The sequence below is a fragment of the Eubalaena glacialis genome, chromosome 17 (assembly GCF_028564815.1).
Source record: "Eubalaena glacialis isolate mEubGla1 chromosome 17, mEubGla1.1.hap2.+ XY, whole genome shotgun sequence".
In the NCBI taxonomy this organism is placed as follows: Eukaryota; Metazoa; Chordata; class Mammalia; order Artiodactyla; family Balaenidae; genus Eubalaena; species Eubalaena glacialis.
The window spans coordinates 79974918-79994611 of NC_083732.1; the positions used below are offsets into that span (position 1 = coordinate 79974918).

The 19694-nt window shown below is 46.5% G+C and overlaps 1 protein-coding gene across 1 annotated transcript in view; it reads right to left on the reverse strand.

Annotated features, from left to right (window-relative positions):
* The window catches only part of OC90 (otoconin 90), a 31882-nt gene extending 15354 nt beyond the window's left edge, over window positions 1–16528 (reverse strand). Inside the window, exons 1-7 of the mRNA XM_061171733.1 lie at window positions 16496–16528; window positions 16065–16166; window positions 11992–12079; window positions 6621–6686; window positions 5265–5321; window positions 2856–3030; window positions 612–724 (exon numbers count right to left, since the gene is read on the reverse strand). Of these exons, the coding sequence (XP_061027716.1) occupies window positions 612–724; window positions 2856–3030; window positions 5265–5321; window positions 6621–6686; window positions 11992–12079; window positions 16065–16166; window positions 16496–16528 (634 nt within the window). The remainder of the gene's footprint in view (window positions 1–611; window positions 725–2855; window positions 3031–5264; window positions 5322–6620; window positions 6687–11991; window positions 12080–16064; window positions 16167–16495) is intronic.
* Between the last annotated feature and the right edge of the window lie 3166 nt (window positions 16529–19694).

Genomic DNA, 19694 nt, shown 5'->3' on the forward strand with positions numbered 1-19694 from the left:
TAAAATTCCTGGAGTCACACAGCTAGTAATGTGGAGGGCTGAGATTTGAACCGCCGTGTGTGCCTGATTCCTACAACCACAACAGCCTTATTCCTCCCTCGTGGACTCCACTTCTGTCACTGAGTTCTCAACAGATGCCAGTCACCATATTAACTGTTTTACACTTAACATTGTTTACATTTTTAAAATGTAACATTGTTTTACCTTTAAGCATTACTTAATTTTTATAACAAATCTCTGAAGCAGGTTTTCTCCTCCCCATTTTGAGGGTCCCCGTTGTTAAGTAGAAGGTCAGGGTATTCCCCCTAAATCACACAATGCATAAGTAGTAAGCTATTTGCTCTTCTCAAGCGCCCAGGCTTGGTACAAGCATAAAATTGTAGATCAAATAATCTGCTGAGCAGCCATTGTTTCAATTCAAAAAGAATTTGTTGCGCCTCTACTCCATGCAAGGTACAGATGCCATAGATCTGGCCCTTGTAGGGCTCTAAGTATACACAGTGATGTTGCCAATGGTGATGATGATGAGGGCGGACCCTGGGAGCCCGGGCCTGCGATCTCTGAACTGTCGTTTCTCAGCCCAGCCTCCTGGGACACCTGGAGATGCTCACCACAGGTGATACTCTTGCTGACACAGTTGACATCTGTGCTAAGCTTGGCGGGATCTTGCAGACAGTCCATCTCTGCAGCCTCCTCGTAACACCTGCGATGCTGGAAGCAACAGCTGTGGCAGGATGGGGAAGGGTCAGGGTGAGAGTGTGGGTTAGTGTCAGAAGAGGAGCAGGCAGCACATGGTCATTCTGTGTCTCTGGTTGGTTTCTGGCAGTGGCCTGTTCCAAATGCTTAGTGTACACACACACACACACACACACACACACACACACACGATATTTGAATTTGAATTATATTACCTATGCAGCAGGTGCTATTATGCTTATGAGCATTTACATGTGTGAAAAGTGAGACACATAAAGCCCTGTAACTTGCCAAGGTCAAGGATGATTACAGAGAGAGGCTGACACTAAACAAGGGAGTCAGGTGGCTCTTGCAGTGCATGCAATAAGCAGTGAAAACCAATGTAAAGAAGAAGACATACAGGCAGCCGTATGGGCAAGCTACTAAGTTTCTCACATTACCTAACTCGTAAGAATTTGGGGGAGTCAAGAGAATGTCTATGAAGACCCTGTCATGTGGTTGACACTCAATAAACTATGGCAATTGTTTTTGGAATCTGGCGTGCAAGTTCGAGGTGGAAATAATCTATCCTCCAGGAGTCTGGAAATCCCCACCTCCATCAACTGCAATGTGTAAAGTAATTGAAATTGGGCAGGCCCACCACTCTGCCAGTTCTGGCCATCAGTGCTTTGATCATTCAGACAGGGATGAATTACTGCTTCATTTCTTTGACTTCTAGGTTTGTGGGTGTTTTAATAACTAAAGGAAGTGGTAAGGGAGGACCTGAAAGGGAAACACATTCCCAGAAATGGTTCTGGCACTGTGCCCGGAACAGAATCAACCTCCCCCTTTCTGAATGTCAACGAGCTGGCTTATGGTCCCAGAAATGACAAACTGCCCTTTTGGTGCAGAAACAATTTACACCAATGGGAATCCTTCCCTATCTTCTGGGAGTCTGTGTAGATGAAAGCACACACTTTATCACACTGGATTTGGGCACAAATGTAATACCAGTGAGGTATAGACATGGTCCTGGAGTAGGGGTGAGATGTGGGTTCAATTTCCTGGTTCCACACTCCTGTTGCTGCTGCAGTTCCTATAGCTCCAATTACTGCTATTACTACTACGCCTACTGCTACTACTACTACTACCACCACCACCATCACAGTTTTATTAGTACTGATGCTATTACTACTAGTATTATTATTACTATTACTATTACTACAGCTACTGTGACAACTATTCTACTACTACTGTTACTACTACTACTACCACCACCACCACCATTACAGTTTTATTAGTACTGATGCTATTACTACTAGTATTATTATTACTATTACTATTACTACAGCTACTGTGACAACTATTCTACTACTACTGTTACTACTACTACTACCACCACCACCACCATTACAGTTTTATTAGTACTGATGCTATTACTACTAGTATTATTATTACTATTACTATTACTACAGCTACTGTGACAACTATTCTACTACTACTGTTACTACTACTACTAACAGCACCACCACCACCACCGGTTTACTAGTACTGCTGCTGCTGCTGTCACTACCATTATTACCACTATTACTATTAATACTACTATAGCTACCTAGACAATTGTTACTACTAATGTTGTTACTATTACTACTACTATTACAGCCTGACTATGACTCCCACAATACTATTACTACTATCACTACTACTACTACAGCCCTACTAATATTGTTATCAATCGCAACTACTCTTGAAGACTTAATAAGCCAGACAGAATCCCAATCACTTTAACTTGTATTTGGTCATGTAATCCGAAACAACTCTATGAGGTAGGTGTTATTATTACCACCAATTAATAGATGAATAAATGGAACACAAAGAAGTAAAAGAACGTGCCTAAGATCACAGAGTTCCTTAGGAACAGAGAATTGGAGTTACTGGGTTATAGGTGACATGCATAAAACTCTTAACAGATACCACCAACTTGTCCTAATTGACCCTCCTGCTACCAGTAGCTATTTGCCATATCCTTGCCAACCCCGGATGCTTCCAAGATTTTAAATTTTATTGCACACACCCACATACACCTGCACACACAAACGAAGCCAAGGGAGTTTTCCTCATCTGTGTTCTGCCCAAGCCTCAGCCGGGCCTCCGTGAGCTCACCTTTTGGTCGTGCTCACCTGTCAGACTCGTCCACAGGCAGCCCTTCCATCTCAAACCTGCAGGCACAGCCGTAGTCTTCGAAGTCCCGGGGGCAGAGACCAGCCACACACTTCATACCACTCACGAACTGAAGCATCGCGGGGAAGTTGGTGAAGACATCCTGCAGCCAGGTGAAGTGGGCGCCCAGGCAGTCTGGGGGAGGGGAGGAGGGCACACCAGGAGCCAGAGTTGAGGAGGGAGCCCCCTTCTCGGGTGGATGGTGCCTTATCACCTACTAAGCACCTACTGTGTACTTAGGACAGTTCTAGACAATTGAAGGGAAGCAGGTTTACTAGCTGTGGTCCCTGTTGGTTGCCCACGTGACAGCCATTCATCCTCTTCCTTACCAACGAAACTGAAAAGCACTCAAGGAAGGTAACCTCCTCCCCAATTCCCTGGGAATGTTTAATAGTCATTCTCAGCTCATCATGGTAATCCCATGCTTCCATGACAAGGGCTAGTCTAGGGCTGAGCATGAAACCCAAATATGGCCCCAAAACCCTAAGGGTGAGTCTGTTAGAAGCTTTTGGGAAATATTTCTTTCTTAATAAAGCATAAAGGCATGTGAGAGGGCCCTTCTGAGCTACACCTTTCTCCTTCCTTGAATATGGGGAGGATATGTTGGCTGGAATTGCAGCAACCACCTTGCAGCCATGAGGTCCCAAGCCTAAAGCTGACAAACTATTACGTCCAGGGTAGCAATGGGATAATATAGAACAAACCTGCTGGGTCTCTGATACCTGTGTTGAGCTACTGCACCAATGCTGGTGCCTTCAGATGGCTTATGTGAGATCATTAAATGTCTTTATTATTTAAGTCACTATTAGTTTGCTGAATGGATTCCTAATGATACAGTCCTGGCAATAAAGAAGTATGAATCAGTGCAGGAAGAGAAGGGGTACAGACACTAATAATTTGCAGGCACCTGCTATGTGCCAGAAACTGTGTTAAGTGCTTTATTTTATTTTATTTTTTATTTTATTTTTAACATCTTTATTGAAGTATAATTGCTTTACAATGGTGTGTTAGTGCTTTAAATAGCACAATAGTTAAAACTGATCGAGTGAGTAATGCTTTATAAAGCTTTCATTTGGTCTATGATCCCATAAACTTCTTGGGTTTTTTGTTTGTTTGTTTGCTTTGCTTTGGTTTTTTTTTGGCAGCACCATGGGGCATGCCAGATCAGTGGAGTCCTAACCACTGGACCACCAGGGAATTCCCCCCCATAAACTTCTTGTTAATCCTGTAAGGCAGATGCTATTCTGTCACCTCCCTTTCATGGGTAAAGAAATAGAAGGTCAGAGACATGCCCGAGGTATCCACCAGCAACGATGACTTATCCTAAACAAAAAGGCTCTTGCAAACAAAATTGGCAAGAAAACAGTATCCACCTTTTTGACTCTACAACTCATGGTCGCCCTCTCTGCTCTCTGCCTTTCTGATTGGATGATCGTCAGGTGCTTAATGCGGTGACCCCATAGCACTGATTTAAACGCACAGGGTCGTCGTAGGGAGCTTGGGGAGGATCCAAAGTTGTTTGTGAGGACCACGTCCCCCTCTACTGTTCACTGCTCTTCTAGTTTCTTCCTACCTCATTCAAACTTCCCTTCCCACCTTTCGTTTCCACACAGCCTAATCAGAAACATGAATAAATGGTTCTACGCTGATGGAAAAAGCCACCCTAAGGTTTATGTGTATGTGTATGTGTTTATAGAAACATGCATTTTCATTCAAGAGCTTCCAGGGCACCTGCACTTAGTCATACATACATTTTAAGTGCAGTTTTACGTGCAGCATTGTCTAATCCCATAGCAGTTCAGAGTCACCTTGCTCATGTCCATCTTGCTATAATCTTATTTTGGGTACTTTTAGTCATCAGTGATGGGAATCATCGTAATGTCGTGCGATTAACAGTCAAATAATAGATATATAACTGATCAATGGAATGCTTCTTAAACTTTATGTATATTCAGTAGTTGAGAAGGAAAAATAAAACCACTTTTGTGGAAGGGGACCAAGCTCTGGACTCAGAGGAGACCTTGTCCCTTCTAGCTGTGTGGCTTTGGGCAAGTCCCTAACTCCTTTGGCTCAGTTTTCTTGCCTGTAAAGTAGGGATGCCATTCCCCTCCTGGCCAGGTTGAGGTCAGGATGAATGAAGGAAGGACAGCGAAGCCACCTGGCCACTCAGTGGCTCACCCTGCGATAAAGGGCCCCGCTACTCTCATCAGGACCCGGATCACATTGTTCGGAGTTGCTGACGAGGCTGCGGGAGCTCAGAGGGCAGAGCCCAAGGCCCTGGTCATTTCCTTAGATTTCCCACACCACCACCACCCCCCCCCCAATGCCCTGACACCTGGGGGATAAAGGCAAGTTCAGATTTAACTTACCAAAAATTTCGGCCACTCCTCCCACATTTTTAAACACCCCATTGAAGAAAGTCATGTCTAAGTGGAAGGAAGAGAAAATAAATTAGAGAGGCTTGAGGTCTACCCCTTTCCCTTCCCGGTCCACCCCCTGTGGGAAGAGTGAGTAAAACCCCTTCTCTAAGGATAGATTTGACCTTGGGCTAACTTTCTAGTAACACAGGTTACCATGGAAACCTGATAAGATAAAAACCGTGAACTGTGTTGCTAGACAACGCTGCTCAATGGTAAAAGAAGGGCCCGTGGATGGTGAGGTGTATCTGGACTGCAGGAACTGCGGATGAACTACAAACACCTGGTGGGAGGCCATCATTTTGGGTCTCCATCAGTGTGACGACTCACTCAGCTGGGCATGTCCATTCTGGCATCCTAGAAATTATACCTATGCGGTGGTTACTAGGGATACTGACTCCTATGGAGAGTGAAGCTTCTAGGCCAGGGCGGGTCCTGGGGCTGCTCCACGTGAGCCCCGTTCCCTTGTACCTGAGTCGTTACCTAGGGGCTCCTGGACTACTGCGTAGGTTGCTGCCAGGGCTCCTCTTGATAAAGAAGAATGGCTGGCATGGCCTGCTCACACACAGTGCTTCCTGGCCTTGATCCTTCTAAAAGCCAAGTGTGGCCTGTGGGTCTAAATATCTACCTGAAGAAGACCTCCTAGTGGGCACTGCACTTCCCATGGGGGTGATGCCATTTGGAGAGAGGCCACTAACATTTGTGTCTGGATGGGACTGATCACTTAGCTTGCGTGGGCTCATGCACAAATAGTTTGGCTGACTCAGCTCGCCTCTCTGAAAGGTCAGAAACGAACCCTTAACTCAGGGTTAACCTCGTCAGCTAGTTCACGATGTATTCTATTCTTCAGCGATGCCTGTATAAGAACCCACCTGAGAAATATTTACAATCCATCACCAGGAAAACCTTCCGTTCCCCAAGGAACAATTACGGATCCCTCCCTTCGAATAACCAGAGGACTGAAATACATCATAGTTTTCTTTTCGTCCTGCCTTTTAATGCAGTTACTACATAACCCTCATTCATCAGCCCATTTACTTCCCTCTTTTAGTTTCCCCTTTCAGCTGACCTGTGTCTTTGATGAGAGTTTTTAGTGCTTTATCTCAAAGGAGAGACCAACAGTGGGTCAGACACCAGAGTAAACTGTGAGAGAGAAGCTTCTGAGTCTTATTCAAATCACTTTACCTACAAATGCCACAGCAGTAAATGGCTCTAGGGTATATTCAGAAGGGATCAATTTCTCTGCCGATATCCTAGACAGCTTTCTACCCAGCTAGGTCTCCTAAGAAAAGATCAAAGGATGCTTACTGATATTTTCTGAGAGTCCTGGAGGCAGCTCCCATGGAAGATGTGGGGTGTCCAGAGGGTGGGCCCCTACAATCGAGGAGGAGAGTAGGGTTACCACCCACACTGCCGCCGCCCACGTGCTGGGCTAGAGCTGGGAAGTGGTGGCCGGGATAGCAATGAGGATGCACAGAAATTCAATTCTAGACAGATTTTTCTCGTGCCTGCTATGCGCCAGATCTCTGTGGTCACCTCTTGAAGAAAATAAAGGAGTGGCTGGGTAACCCAGTGTTTTATATTAGTTGGCCTTAAGGGAGTGACTTTCTGGTTTGGGATGGGGAGATTTGGGGACTTATCTTGAAGCTGTTGTTGCATATGAATCATACAATTTTAACTTATATTGCATGTTTGTTTGGAGTTACTTGAGATGAAGGATTGGTGGACATAAAAGCAGACATGGAAAGGACCCCAAACTCCAAGTAGTTTATAACTGAGGACAGGGGTTTCCCCCAGACTATCAGCATCAAACTCACCTGGGATGCAGCCTCCGTAAAAAGTACCATCCTCGTGCCCTCACTCAAGTCTGATCCAGCAGGTCTGGAGTAAGGCTCAGAAATAGATATTTTTAACAAGCTCCCCAGCTGGTTTTAAAGTTGATGGCCTAGAAACTGCACTTTGAGATATGTTGCTTGGGGAAAAAATGATGATTTCTACAGTACCCAAATATTACCACCAACTTCAGTTAGTGTTTCATCGAGGTGGGAGGATGGGGATGCAGCCTAGGGCAATGGGGGCAAATGGGTGGGAACTGGAATCTTAGTTCAACCAGGGACCAGCTCCCTAGAGGCTCAGAGGGCTTACAGACTTGTCCACGCTCACATTGCTTCCCCCCCCCGCCCCCAGTTATATGCAGCATGTGAGTAGCCCGAAATGTTGAAAGATTTTTGCCTTTCTTCACAAAGTGGTCAATTTAGTCAGGCCCATAAGTTTGACATTGTTTGGAAACCTGCAAATCTGAAAGCCACAAAGGGTTGGCCTTCAAAGAAGCATGTTAGATTAAATTTATTCAGGAAGATGCCCCCAGTTGGCCCTGTTTGGCTTAGAGCAGGTTTCACGGCCTAAGACTATTGACATTTGGGCTGGATAATTTTCTGTTGTGGCTGTCCTGTGCATTTTGTACCCCTGGTTGATATCTGGGGGACTGCAGTGAGCTGGGACAGCTGGGATCAATCCCTCTTGGATGCCACACTCCAACCATCCAGAATTGCTCTCAGTTCCATGAGTGTGCCCTGACCCCTGGGCCTTTGCACAGACCATGTCCTCTGCTGGAGTACTTTGTCCATGACTCAGCCTGGCTGATCCCTACTCACCATTTAAGCTTAGTTTTAACAATACCATGTGGAAGTCTTTCCTCTCTCCCTCCCTCCATGCTGGAAGACTCTGGCTAGTTGCCTGCCCTCTGAGCTCTCATGCCCACTCCCACCTTCTGGTGACCTCTGCCATGGTACTATTCATGCTGATTCTCAGGGTCTCCTTACCTGTGGGTCTCTGGCATTAGACTTTGAACACCTGAGGGCAGGAACCTCATCATAGTTCCAAAGCCTAGCACCTCCCTTGGCGTACTGTTTGCTGAGTGGATTAAAGGAAACCATGAAGAATGACTTGGAAGGGCTGAGATGGGAGGCCCAGAGCCCAGTAAGGTTTAGACTGACTGTACTGGTCCAGGACAGAGAAAACAGGGGTCTTTCTTAAGACTCAAGACTGCAAACCCCCATCTCTCCAGGGGTCAGGCAGACGATGCAAACAAGAGAAGTGGTCCAGTGCTGGGAAACAATAAGGATTGGTGGAGACTGTGGAGAACTTGAGAGCCCCAGGTCACAGTGGGAGGGACAGCTGTCACTCAGCCCCAGGCCTTGGGGAAGGAGTCCCACAATCCAGATTTTAAAAAATTTGTTGGAAGTCTGAATTTTTTGTAAAATCTTCCCATTTTAAACTCTTGGCTCAAATTTTAAATTAAAACAGCAAGAGAAGCAGGTTGCAGGCTGATTTTAGTTTGAGGGTGAAAGGAAGATACTTTGGGTGTGTGCAGAGGGGCTTGGTAGGGTCAGTACTCCACCTAGGCCAGCCAGGCAGGGCTTGCGCTGACGTACATGTCTCAGCTTTTGGTTCCAACCACGGCTCCTCTCTGCCAGGTTCTCGGAATGGTTCCCAGGGAGAGGGGTTCCCTCCTGACTGAGCGCCATGGGCTGTACGGCCACAGTGCTCTGCACGGTGCAGACTTTCAGACCAGGAGGGAGACTCACAACTTCAGTTCTGTTCGAGCCCTTATCACAGAGCCCATGTAACTGCTCTGGCGCTTTCTACATTGGGCACAACTGCCTCAGGAACTGTTTAATTAGCATACCAGCCAACAGCTAAGAATATCTACTGCCCACTTAAGCAGCGATTGTAAAATATGGCCTGCTCCTTTGTCATTACTGCACTGGTATTTCCTTTGTGCAACTGATAATAAAATTTCTGCTCTGGAGGGTGGGGAATGATCTTATTACTGACATGGGCTAATCAGGTATGTTTGCTCCCCTACACTCCCACCTACTTTCGGGATATCAGTGCCCACGCATTTTCATGAGCAGCTAAAAAAAGTCACCCTGGATTTTATTTTACTATATTTCGTTTTATTTTTTCTTTACATGCTGCAATATTTATTCCAAAAATCTTTAAGAAAACCCTACTTTCTGCAGGGCATTGTTTTAACCAGTGAACATAATGGAGAGAGATGTTTTCTCTGAGCTAATAGGAAACTGGCCCAGAAGTGACCTATAGCAAGAAGCTTGATTTGGCACTTAGAAAAGCAACTTTCTAGACCTAAATAGACATTTCTCCAAAGAAGACATACAGACGGCCAAGAGGCACATGAAAAGGTGCTCAACATCGCTAATCATTAGAGAAATGCAAATCACAACTGCAATGAGGTATCACCTCACACCGGTCAGAATGGCCATCACCAAAAAATCCACAAACAATAAATGCTGGAGAGGGTGTGGAGAGAAGGCAACCCTTCTGCACTGTTGGTGGGAATGTAAATTGGTGCAGCCACTATGGAGTACAGTATGGAGGCTCCTTAAGAAACTCCAACTCCAGCAAGTGCAGTGCTGTGCCCTGAAGCCTAAGGCAGTGTTTGCACAGAAGCCACAACCCGCATCCCTCACGGCTGCTCCTAGCCAACGGCTCAGCACGGGCAGGTATTCATGGTGGGCTGGGCTCCTGGGGGACGCGGGACTCTTCTGATGGACTCCTCCCTGGGGGCCTTGCCAAATTTCCTTAGACACACCTGTGTCTGTCTAGGATGCGTTCACCACCACCCCTCCCTGGTCTCTCCTTCACTTGCAGAGCTGTATAACCTCTCCCAGACTTTTCTGGTTGACACTCCATTTTTTTAATCACAGTTGAAACCTTTCCACACTTAAACCTGTCCTGTCATCAGAGAAGACCCAGACTTCTTTGAGAGTAGCGTGCAGGCAGAGGCCTCAAAAACAGACCTTTCCCCCTACAATGTCACGACCAAGAATTGGCGAGTTGGGGAGGTGGGCAGCCTCTATGGTGGCCACACACTCACCCCTGCAAAACTAAAGCTGTAGGCATGGCACATCTAAACCCATATATAAAAGGGTATGTTTGCACTTAAACTTTCTATGGTTATACTTTTTTTTTTAACTCTAGGTGTTTGTGTTTGAAAATAAAATCTCTCAGGACAAACACAAATGTCTGTGACAGGTTATCATAACAGGATATCATGATCATTTTTAGTATCACAATGTAGTAGTAAACTAAGGGGAAACAGAGATAAAGCAAGGAGGACAGATAGAAAAATGTATAGTGGCCTCAATTTTATAAAGAAATTAAAAATTTTAAAAGGCATGTAAGTGGGGATGGGAGGATGTAAAAGGACAATTTTGATCAAAGGGAAATGTATCATTTTGGAAGAAGAAAATGTTAGACAAGAAAAGAAGTTTAAAAATTATAAATATGGGTTTTGGTAAATGAGATTTCATTTAAAAGGAAAAAAATTAGGGAAAAACTGTAGAACATTTCACAGTTTTGTCACCAAAGATGAGGTGAGTCAAGATCATAGCTGGGATCTTTTTTTTTTTTTTTTGCCACGCCACGCGGCATGCGGGATCTTACTTCCCCGACCAGGGAACGAACCTGTGCCCCTTGCATCGGGAGCAAGTAGTCCTAACCACTGGACCGCCAGGGATGTCCCATAGTTGGTATTTGATCAAGACCACTTAAGTTCTTGAGAAAGGTTGAGGGGCTGATACATCAGCCCCAGTTGCACTAGCAATGGGACCCCAGTCACGACCAAAAACTTTTAATAAGAAAAAAGCCACATATGAAGGAAGTAAATAATCAATAGAAGCCCAGCACATTCTGGAAGTGGTTGACCCACTCTGTCTCAGAGGAAAGGTCCGAGGTGGTGTTTGGAAGGATTTGAACTTGAAGGGAAGACTTTGCATCTTATGAAAAGTGGTTATATTCTAATTTCAACCTACAAGCTTCTGGACGACATGCAAACCTCTTGAATTATCTCCTAACTCAGGTCCTGGTCAAGATAAACAATCAATAATATTGTGGGTTCCCTTTGCTTCACTGTCACTATTGGGATTGGAAGGGAACCATAGAGAGGGGAGGGTCAGTGGGTTGGTCCAGAGTTTACCTGAATATAGGAAAAGAAGGAGAAAAATGACAAGATAAATGAGTGATCTCAGTAACGACAGTGCCCAAGCAGTTGCAGAAAGGAAAGAAGTGATTTGGGATGTTTAGCTGCATAAATATGCAAATAAGAAAGAGCATAGGAAGCAGCCGGAAGACTCAGATTCACAGCTAAGATCCCAAGTGAACTCGGGAATTATTACCCTGGCTGCCAAGGAGCTTACTTAGATGGCTTTCGGGTTTGGTGGCATGGGCCCCAACTTTCGAATGTGGGGTTGGAAGTGTTTGCTTTTACACCAGAGATGCCTCCAGAAGGGGCAAGGGAGCTGTTGCATGTCAGGAAGGCCAACACACTCCAAGGGAATCAGCAAAGCAAGGGACAGCAGCCCCTGAGCAGCGGGGGAGGAGATGCGCTACCGGGTGGAGAGGACCTTGCTAACCCTTGCCCTTTGCTCTCTTTGGTGCCCACTCACCCCCATCCCACATGTCCATGGTCAAAATATCAACTTTAATATCAGTATTAACCCTTGAGCTTATCATTCATGTTTTATTTCCACCACTCATTAGGCAAGGTGATAAAACTACTAGTAAGCAAATCGGATGGAATTTGACAAGACAGCCCAGGGTTCATTGTATGTAAGTATATACTAAGCCAGAAATACAGTAAAATACCGTTACTCACTGCCATGTGAGGCCATCAGCATTCCTACGAGCAGAAGCACGATCATGGTAGCAAACAGTGGGATCCTGGCATCAGCTGGAACAGCGTCCTGGGAGAGAAGTCAGCGGAATATGGCAAGTGTGCTTTCAGAAACCATGACACGAGACCCCACAGGAGCTGTTTGTCCCGTAATGCAGTGCAGGAAAAAGAGAAAGCCCCGAAAGTGTCTCTGTCCCAGGTTTGCCAGCGGCTTTATTAGCAACACGACAGTAAGGAGATTATGTTCCCTCTTTGAGACTCAGTTTATCCATCTGTAAAATGGACACCTCACCGTGCGCTCCTTGAGGACATAGTTCTGGTCTCATTTATTTATTCACTAAATCAATGGTCATTTATTATGGGTCAGGCACATTGCAAGGATCCAGGAAAGCGAAGTGAGGAAAACACACCTTACCTGTGAGTGGTTCACAGACGAATGGGAAAGGGTGGTAATTTAACAAGCACTATAGTTTGACTTTTGTAAATTGAATTTTGAGCAACCCATACGTTATGACCCACCAGCATTCCGAGCAGCGTTCTTTTCTCAAAATTTTTTAAACCATTTTTTAATTGAAGTATAGTTAATTTACAATGTTGTATTAGTTTTGAGTGTGCAGCAAAGTGATTCAGATATATATGTGTGCGTGTGTGTGTATATATATATATATATACTTTTACAGATTCTTTTTCATTATAGGGTATTACAAGATACTGAGTATAGTTCCCTGTATTATACAGTAGGTCCTTGTTGTTTAGCTATTTTATACATAGTATGTATCTGTTAATCCCAAACTCTTAATTTATTTCCCCCCATCCCCTTTGGAAACCACAAGGTTTTTCTCTATATCTGTGAGTTGATTTCTGTTTTGTAAATAAGTTCATTTATATCATTTTTTTAGATTCCACCCATAAGTGATATCATAGCGGGCTGGCTCTGAACTTTTGTACCAACATCACAGAATAAATCTGGCCATCGCGTGGCAGCGCTGCCTGCTAGCAAACAATGCTTTTGCATACTTTGTGGCAGTCCTAGCGGTTCAAGGAATGTGCCTTTGGAAGGGCCTTGGGGGAAGGGGTGAGGTGGGTGGGGTCAGGAACCTGCCACATTTCAACTGTAGCTGCCCTGGGATCTGAGCAGTCAATATTGAACTTCAACAGTCACTTATGGTCTATTGACTCAAGCAGGTCAACCATGTATTTAATAGGGAAGGAACAATTTAAAGACCAGAGGGATTTAGAATAGAATAGTTTAAGCTCCCTGGGAATCTAACTCCCAAAGGAATGTGAGACGGATGATTGACTTATACATATTCTGTTTTAGACCATGTTTTTAGGACACAGTTTGAATGATAATACAGAGTGATTATGCCACCCCAGCGGCACACACAGGGCTGCTGAATACGGTTGTATATGTTGTGCACTTTGCAAAGGTGTTGTGCTGAGTGGGCAAGTAGGGGCTGAAATGCAGCCAGTGCTCAGCTCCCACGCATGCCCTCTGCAGGGCTGTGTCAACCTGGAGGAAGGGGCAATTTCTGCAATTTGTTCTACCAGAGGCAAAGGCTGCCCTGTGTCCTGGTGGCCCAGCATAGGTACCCAGGTCCGTGGTGGGCCGCTCTGCAAGTGAACAGTGCTTGGTACTGGGGAAGGTGTCCCAGGGGAGAAGACATTTGTAGGTTGTAGGCTCTCTATTCTGTGAACTTGCTCCAGGGCCCAGCACACCTCTGCTGGCTGGAAGATACCTGTTCGTTGAATGAATACGCAAGAAGAGGGTGTGAGATCTTTGAGATTCACGCTCAGCTCAAGCATTCTCTAATACCCTGCTTATTATCTGCCAGACATGAGGCTCTGCTTATAACAATTTTTAACCACATAAATTCTTACAGCAGGTTAACTTTCAAGGTTAGGCAAGCTCTCTGATGGCACAGGCTCTCCCGCTGGAAAGTGGCATGGCCTGGGAACTCCGTGGGTGGCAGCTAAAGGCATTTCAGGGGACCCTATTGAAGTCGTACCCTCATGACCGAGACCGGTGGCAGTACCTGGCACTTACTGAGTCAGAGGTTTAATTGTTACCATCACATGGCGAGAGGATGCCAACTGCTTGAGCTCAGAAGAGGCAGAAGAGTCACCTGGTCCAAAGTCTCTTTGTACGAATGAGATCAGTGAGGCTCAGAGACTAGCAATTTACGGTAAAAAATGCCCCACTCCCAGATCCAGTGCTCATGATATTAACAATATAAATTAGGAGGTGTTGTGAGGACTGAATGAGTTAATCCATGCAGGGCACATACAAGTGCCTGATGGAGAGAAATGACTCAGAATCAGCAGTAATTACAATGATAGCGTCCGGCACCAGGAAAGGCTCAAGAAAAAGCAGCTATTACAATGAAGGCTCCAATTCCCTGTTGGAGTAGAAGCCCCTGTTTGATGAAATGCAGGAGAGGATCCAGTTGAGCACCACGGATGTTGTTCTTTTTCTCTTGTGATACGCATTTCAGGGAGATGTTCCCTTGGGTCATCCTGATGCTCAGGGAAGAACAGGCTGAGGGTGGTGTTTATAGGAATCGCAAATATGTTTCTTGGACTTTCAAGCATATATTTTATTAGAATGCAAATGAGCAGAAGTGACCTTATTACAGACATAATCTTGACTTGGGTCTAATATTTTTTTAAAGTAGGTTATAGGGGGACTTCCCTGGTGGCACAGTGGTTAAGAATCCACCTGCCAATGCAGGGGACACAGGTTCAATCCCTGGTCCGGGAAAATCCCACATGCCGCGGAGCAACTAAGCCTGTGTGCCACAACTACTGAGCCCGTGTGCCGCAACTACTGAAGCCCACACGCCTAGGGCCCGTGCTCTGCAACAAGAGAAGCCATTGCAATGAAAAGCCCGAGCGCCGCAACGAAGAGTAGCCCCCGCTCGCCGCGGCTAGAGAAAGCCTGCACGCAGCAACGAAGACCCAACGCAACCAAAAATAAAAAAACAAATAAAATTGATTCTTTAAAAAAATAAATAAATAAAAAGTAAGTTATAGGGACGGGGGCGGGGCGATGGGGAGTTCGCGTTTAACGGGACAGAGTTTCAGTTGGGGAAAATGAAAAAGTTTTAGAGATGATGGAGGTAATGTTAGCACAAGTGTGAATGCACTTAACGCTACTGGACTGCTCACTTAAAAATGGTTTAAATGGTAACTTTTATGTTATGTATATTTTACCACAATTAAAAGAGATGTTATAAACTCCAGGACCTCATTCATTTAAACACTACCTTTCAGTGATTGGGTCATTCTTTGTCTTGGGTCTTCACCAAGCATCTCCCTATACTGGCTCATAAGGGCACACTAGAACTTTCTAGGTGGGGAGCCAAGGCGCAGAGAGGTCCAGTAACTTGCAAGGCCACCTTTGCCAAAAGGCACCACGGCACGAGGACCATGGCAGCACCAGGCACAAGATTCAAACTGCGGTCAGCCAGTCCGACTTAAGTCTTTGGTCCAGGTTGTAACAGGGAAGAGACCAATCTGACTACATGCTGGATCTGTTTCTTTTACTTTAACCTTTGCTTTCCACTGCTTTTGTTCACTAGAAGGATACTGTGTATACATAATGGCCTGCCTCGGGGAACCCTGCCCCTCTGCCTGAATGTTAAACCAAAGTGCCTTTGTTCAGGGAAACATCCGGACCCTGTCCACGTGTGGATGGCTACAAGAGAGAAGAAATTAACACATCCCCTGCCCGAGGCTGGCCATTCCAGGGGATATTTGCAAATGTCATGGCCTTCTTACTTTACTTCCTCATCTCCTCCCCCTCTCTGTGCTATAAGAGAAATTGGCATCCAAACCCCAATAAGATGGTTTTTCGGAGACACTAGTCTGTCATCTTCTCAGTCTGACGGCTTTCCGAATAAGGTCGTCTTCCCTGCCTCAACACCTCGCCTCCCGATTCATTGGCCTGTCCTGCAGAGAGCAGAGCGAGCTTGGACTCGGTAACAAGATGTTTTACCCTCAACTGCGATGCTGATCGTTAAATCTCAAACAAGCAGCCTAGTAATTTTATTCACTGTATAACTGTCGAGAGTTTTGGCAATACTTGCTTGAGAGGCCCCCAGGGTGGCCAGCCACTCGCTGGGGTGCGGTGTGGCACTGCAGTTGACAATCCCCAGCTGGGAGCCAAGAAAAGGGAAATTGCGGCGCCAGCCAGAGGTGGCAACATGCGCTCAGCCTTGAACAGTGGGGAAAGAGACTTGAAGCGGGGGGGACATGCACATTAGGATCTGGGGGTGGGAGGGCTCAGGGCTGCTGCCGAAATCCAGCATCCTTCTGCTGGCAGAGTCAGGTGCCCTTGGGGCTGGGGCTGTGTCCACCTGGAGGAGAACTGCCTTTTCCCAAGGAGGCCTCCAGGGCTGTCAGGGACCCTGCGGCAGTGCCATCTTGTGGGACTGAGGGTCCCCAAGCCTCGCCTTGGTCTGCGTGCACTGGAGGCCTGGCTCACCAAGATGTTCCCTGAAGACTGATTCCGCCTCATCTAGGACGTTTCTAAAAGCAAGGTCTTTCTAGCTGGACAGACCTGGGGTGGAGTCGGGTTGGGGGGGTGGATGGAGCAGGGCAGGGGGCTCAGGCTCCGCCTTTCCCTTGATGAGTGCCCTGAGCCAGACACTGAAGCTGTCTTGTACTCATTTTCCTGGGCAGTAAGATGCCCATTTATCTTCCTCAGGGTGTCATGAGGATTGAATGGAGTAATCCTTCAAGGTGGGGCCTGCCTAGCATGAACTAGGTGCTTAGTAAGGCCGGCCCATGACTAATGATGGTTATATTTCCACACCAGGTGCCCTAGGGAGAGACACTGGCCCACACAGGTTTGTAGGACTCTCATTGATGTGTCGTGCTGGATTTTTTCCCCAGGTAGATGCACCAGATGTTGTCCTCTGGCACTGCATCTCTTTGTACAAGAGCTCAGAGTGCCTTTGAGTTTCTAGCTACATCTTGGAGTAGCATCCTGGTCTCAGGCACCCCTTGAGAGCATCCTCCCTCCCTCCCTTTGTTCCTCCCACCTTTACCATCCCTCCATCCTTTCCTCCCTCTTTTTCTCCCTCCCTCCCCCTTCCTCCATTCTTAACCCTCTCCCTCCATCCCTCCCTTCCTTCCTCTTTGGCCCCCTCCACAATCAGGAGAAGGGGGTGCCTACCGTGAAGGTCCCACTCGAAAGCTTCTGGATGAACGATGCTTGGCTTTGAACAAGATGGGGACTGAGCCCTTTATACCCCAGGGAAAACCCTTAGTCATGCGGTCCCCCTCCCCCTCTTCACATCAAGAGGACAGCCTTTCATGAATTTGGCAGGTGGGCTGCCTCTGAGGGGGAGGAGGCATCATAACGCTCTGGTTTGGAGCAGGTTAAGACTCCATATTAAGAGGCCCATCCTGAGCCTCAGAGGAGACCCAGGCTCTAATTAGAGAACAATGGCTCCCCTGTTCCACACACCCCACCTCATCTCAAAGGCTTGGAGGCCCAGAGATTATGTCTCGGGGTCATCAGGGGAGCGCCAATGAAATTCACAAGAGCTCTCCCTCCAGGAAAAGGGCTGGCTTTGTCTAGTCTAGTTAATTTTCCAGCAAGAGGGTCTCTGGGGTGATCCTTCTTATATGTGCCTGGCCTCAGGCCTGGGAATTTGATACCTCTTTCCTTTAGGGGTTTTCTGCCCAAGCTGGGGGGTAGGGCGAGACGGGGCTTTGAAATCAGACACCCTAGGTTCCAGTGCCCATCCTGCTTACTCATTGCCAGAGGGATATGGAGCTTGGAGCTTGTCACTGCTCAGCCTTGACTCCACAGCCATGGGGAGTAATCCCACGAGGACCGTGAGAATGAGGTGAGCCAGGTAAAGTGCCTGGATGGTAGCAGGGCCCATTAAATCCTAGTTCTTCCTCTTTCCTTGATAGCCCCCTCGGGAATTGTTTCCTTTGCAGATTTAACAAGGAGAGACAACATTTATTGAAAGCCTATTGCGCGCCACAGATGTTTTGACAGGATTTTGTCCTTATCATCCTGACAGTGGTAGGATGCAGCACTAGCTCCATTTTACAGATGAGACAAACAGGGGTCGTCAAGGTTTGAGGAGTGAGTCCGAGCTCACGTGTGATGGGACCATTCTTGGCTTACAGGTGAACCTGGCTGTGAGCTGTTCCCTCCACCACTGCCTCCTGGAGAACCAGGGCTCATCCAGTGATCAAATCCGGGAAGAGCTGAGCCTTTACAGAGCCCAGTGAAGGGTTTCTTCAAATCATTAGTTGTCCTTATGCATCGAAGCTTTGTTTACAGATCATTAATTATTGTTCAGTATCTCAGGTGCACAGAGGAATGAAGCTATGCCGTGCCTATCCTTTCTCACTAATACAGAAGACGCACCATCTCTAAAACGATTACGTCAAGGGGGGTAGATGGATCAATGTGGCAAAATTCATCTTTTCAGCATCTCCAGAGCCTAAGTTCTGCTCAATGCCAAGGGGTAATAACAATTCTGCATAGGTGTGTTGTTCTAGACATTTCTGCGGATTTGAGAAGCTCATCTTCTTCCCATAGCCAACAACAGGGTATCTCAACCTTAGCACTATTGATATTTTTGTCCAAATAAGTTTTCGCTGTTGGGGTCTCCTGTGCATTGTAAGGTGTTTAGCGGCGTCTTGGGGCTCTACCCACTAGATACCAATAGCAGTCCCCCTCCCCAAGTTGTGACAAACAAAAATGTCTCTAGATATTGCCAAACAAACATCCCTGGGGGTCCAGATCACCTCTAATTGAGAACCACTGGCCTATAATATCCTTGGAAACTTGGCCTTTTCCTTCTCTGTTGATGGAACAGGGTGAGAATCAAAGTTTTCACAAGAACTCTGACATAAGAGAAAAAAGGCTGTTGTATGGGAGTTTAAAATTTAAGATTGCATTATGATAGCACCCTATTTCTTCACTCACACGAGCCCCCAACACAGGGCACCTATTCAGAATAGGTGGACATCGCAACATGCACACACGAACTCATAGAGACACGCAACGGGACTAGGAAACACACACGGAATCCCTTTTGCTCCCTTTTCCCCTCCCCCTCTCCTTCCCCCTTCCTTTCTCTTGCTAGTTTAGCTAGTCTTTTGGACTTGAGTGAAATAGACAGAAATGCACCTGTGCTTTGCCTCCAGGAAGAATCCTGGTTAATGATGTTACCTGTGTAGCTGCATGGTCCCCTTCATTGGCTGGGGCACCATAACTGTCCTATCTCTTTACTGATAGCCACTATCAGTAGCTATCTCTTTACTGATAGTGGTTTACTGATGGCCACATATGCACAAATGAGTAGGAACGCCAGGGTGGAAGCACCCCCTGAGGCCTCCTCATTGCCCTAGGCATCCGCCACATCTGGACTTATTCAGCCCAGGAGGGGTCAACCTCCCCTTACACTCCAGGAGACCGTGGATTCCAGGCTCCGGTCAGTTTTCCTTGGGCCCTATTTACTTCCCGCCATGGCTGCTGTTGGGATAGTGTGACCCTAGTAACCGGTCCCATGTGGTGCTCTGAGCCTTTGTCCCCGCTGCGTGGGCCTCAGACGTCCCTCACACTCGGGCTTTTAAAAGTTGTGGTCGTGCGTAATCATTATCCCTAAAGGATGGTTGGCGGGTTCCACACAAGCGGATAGCCAGGGGTCGGG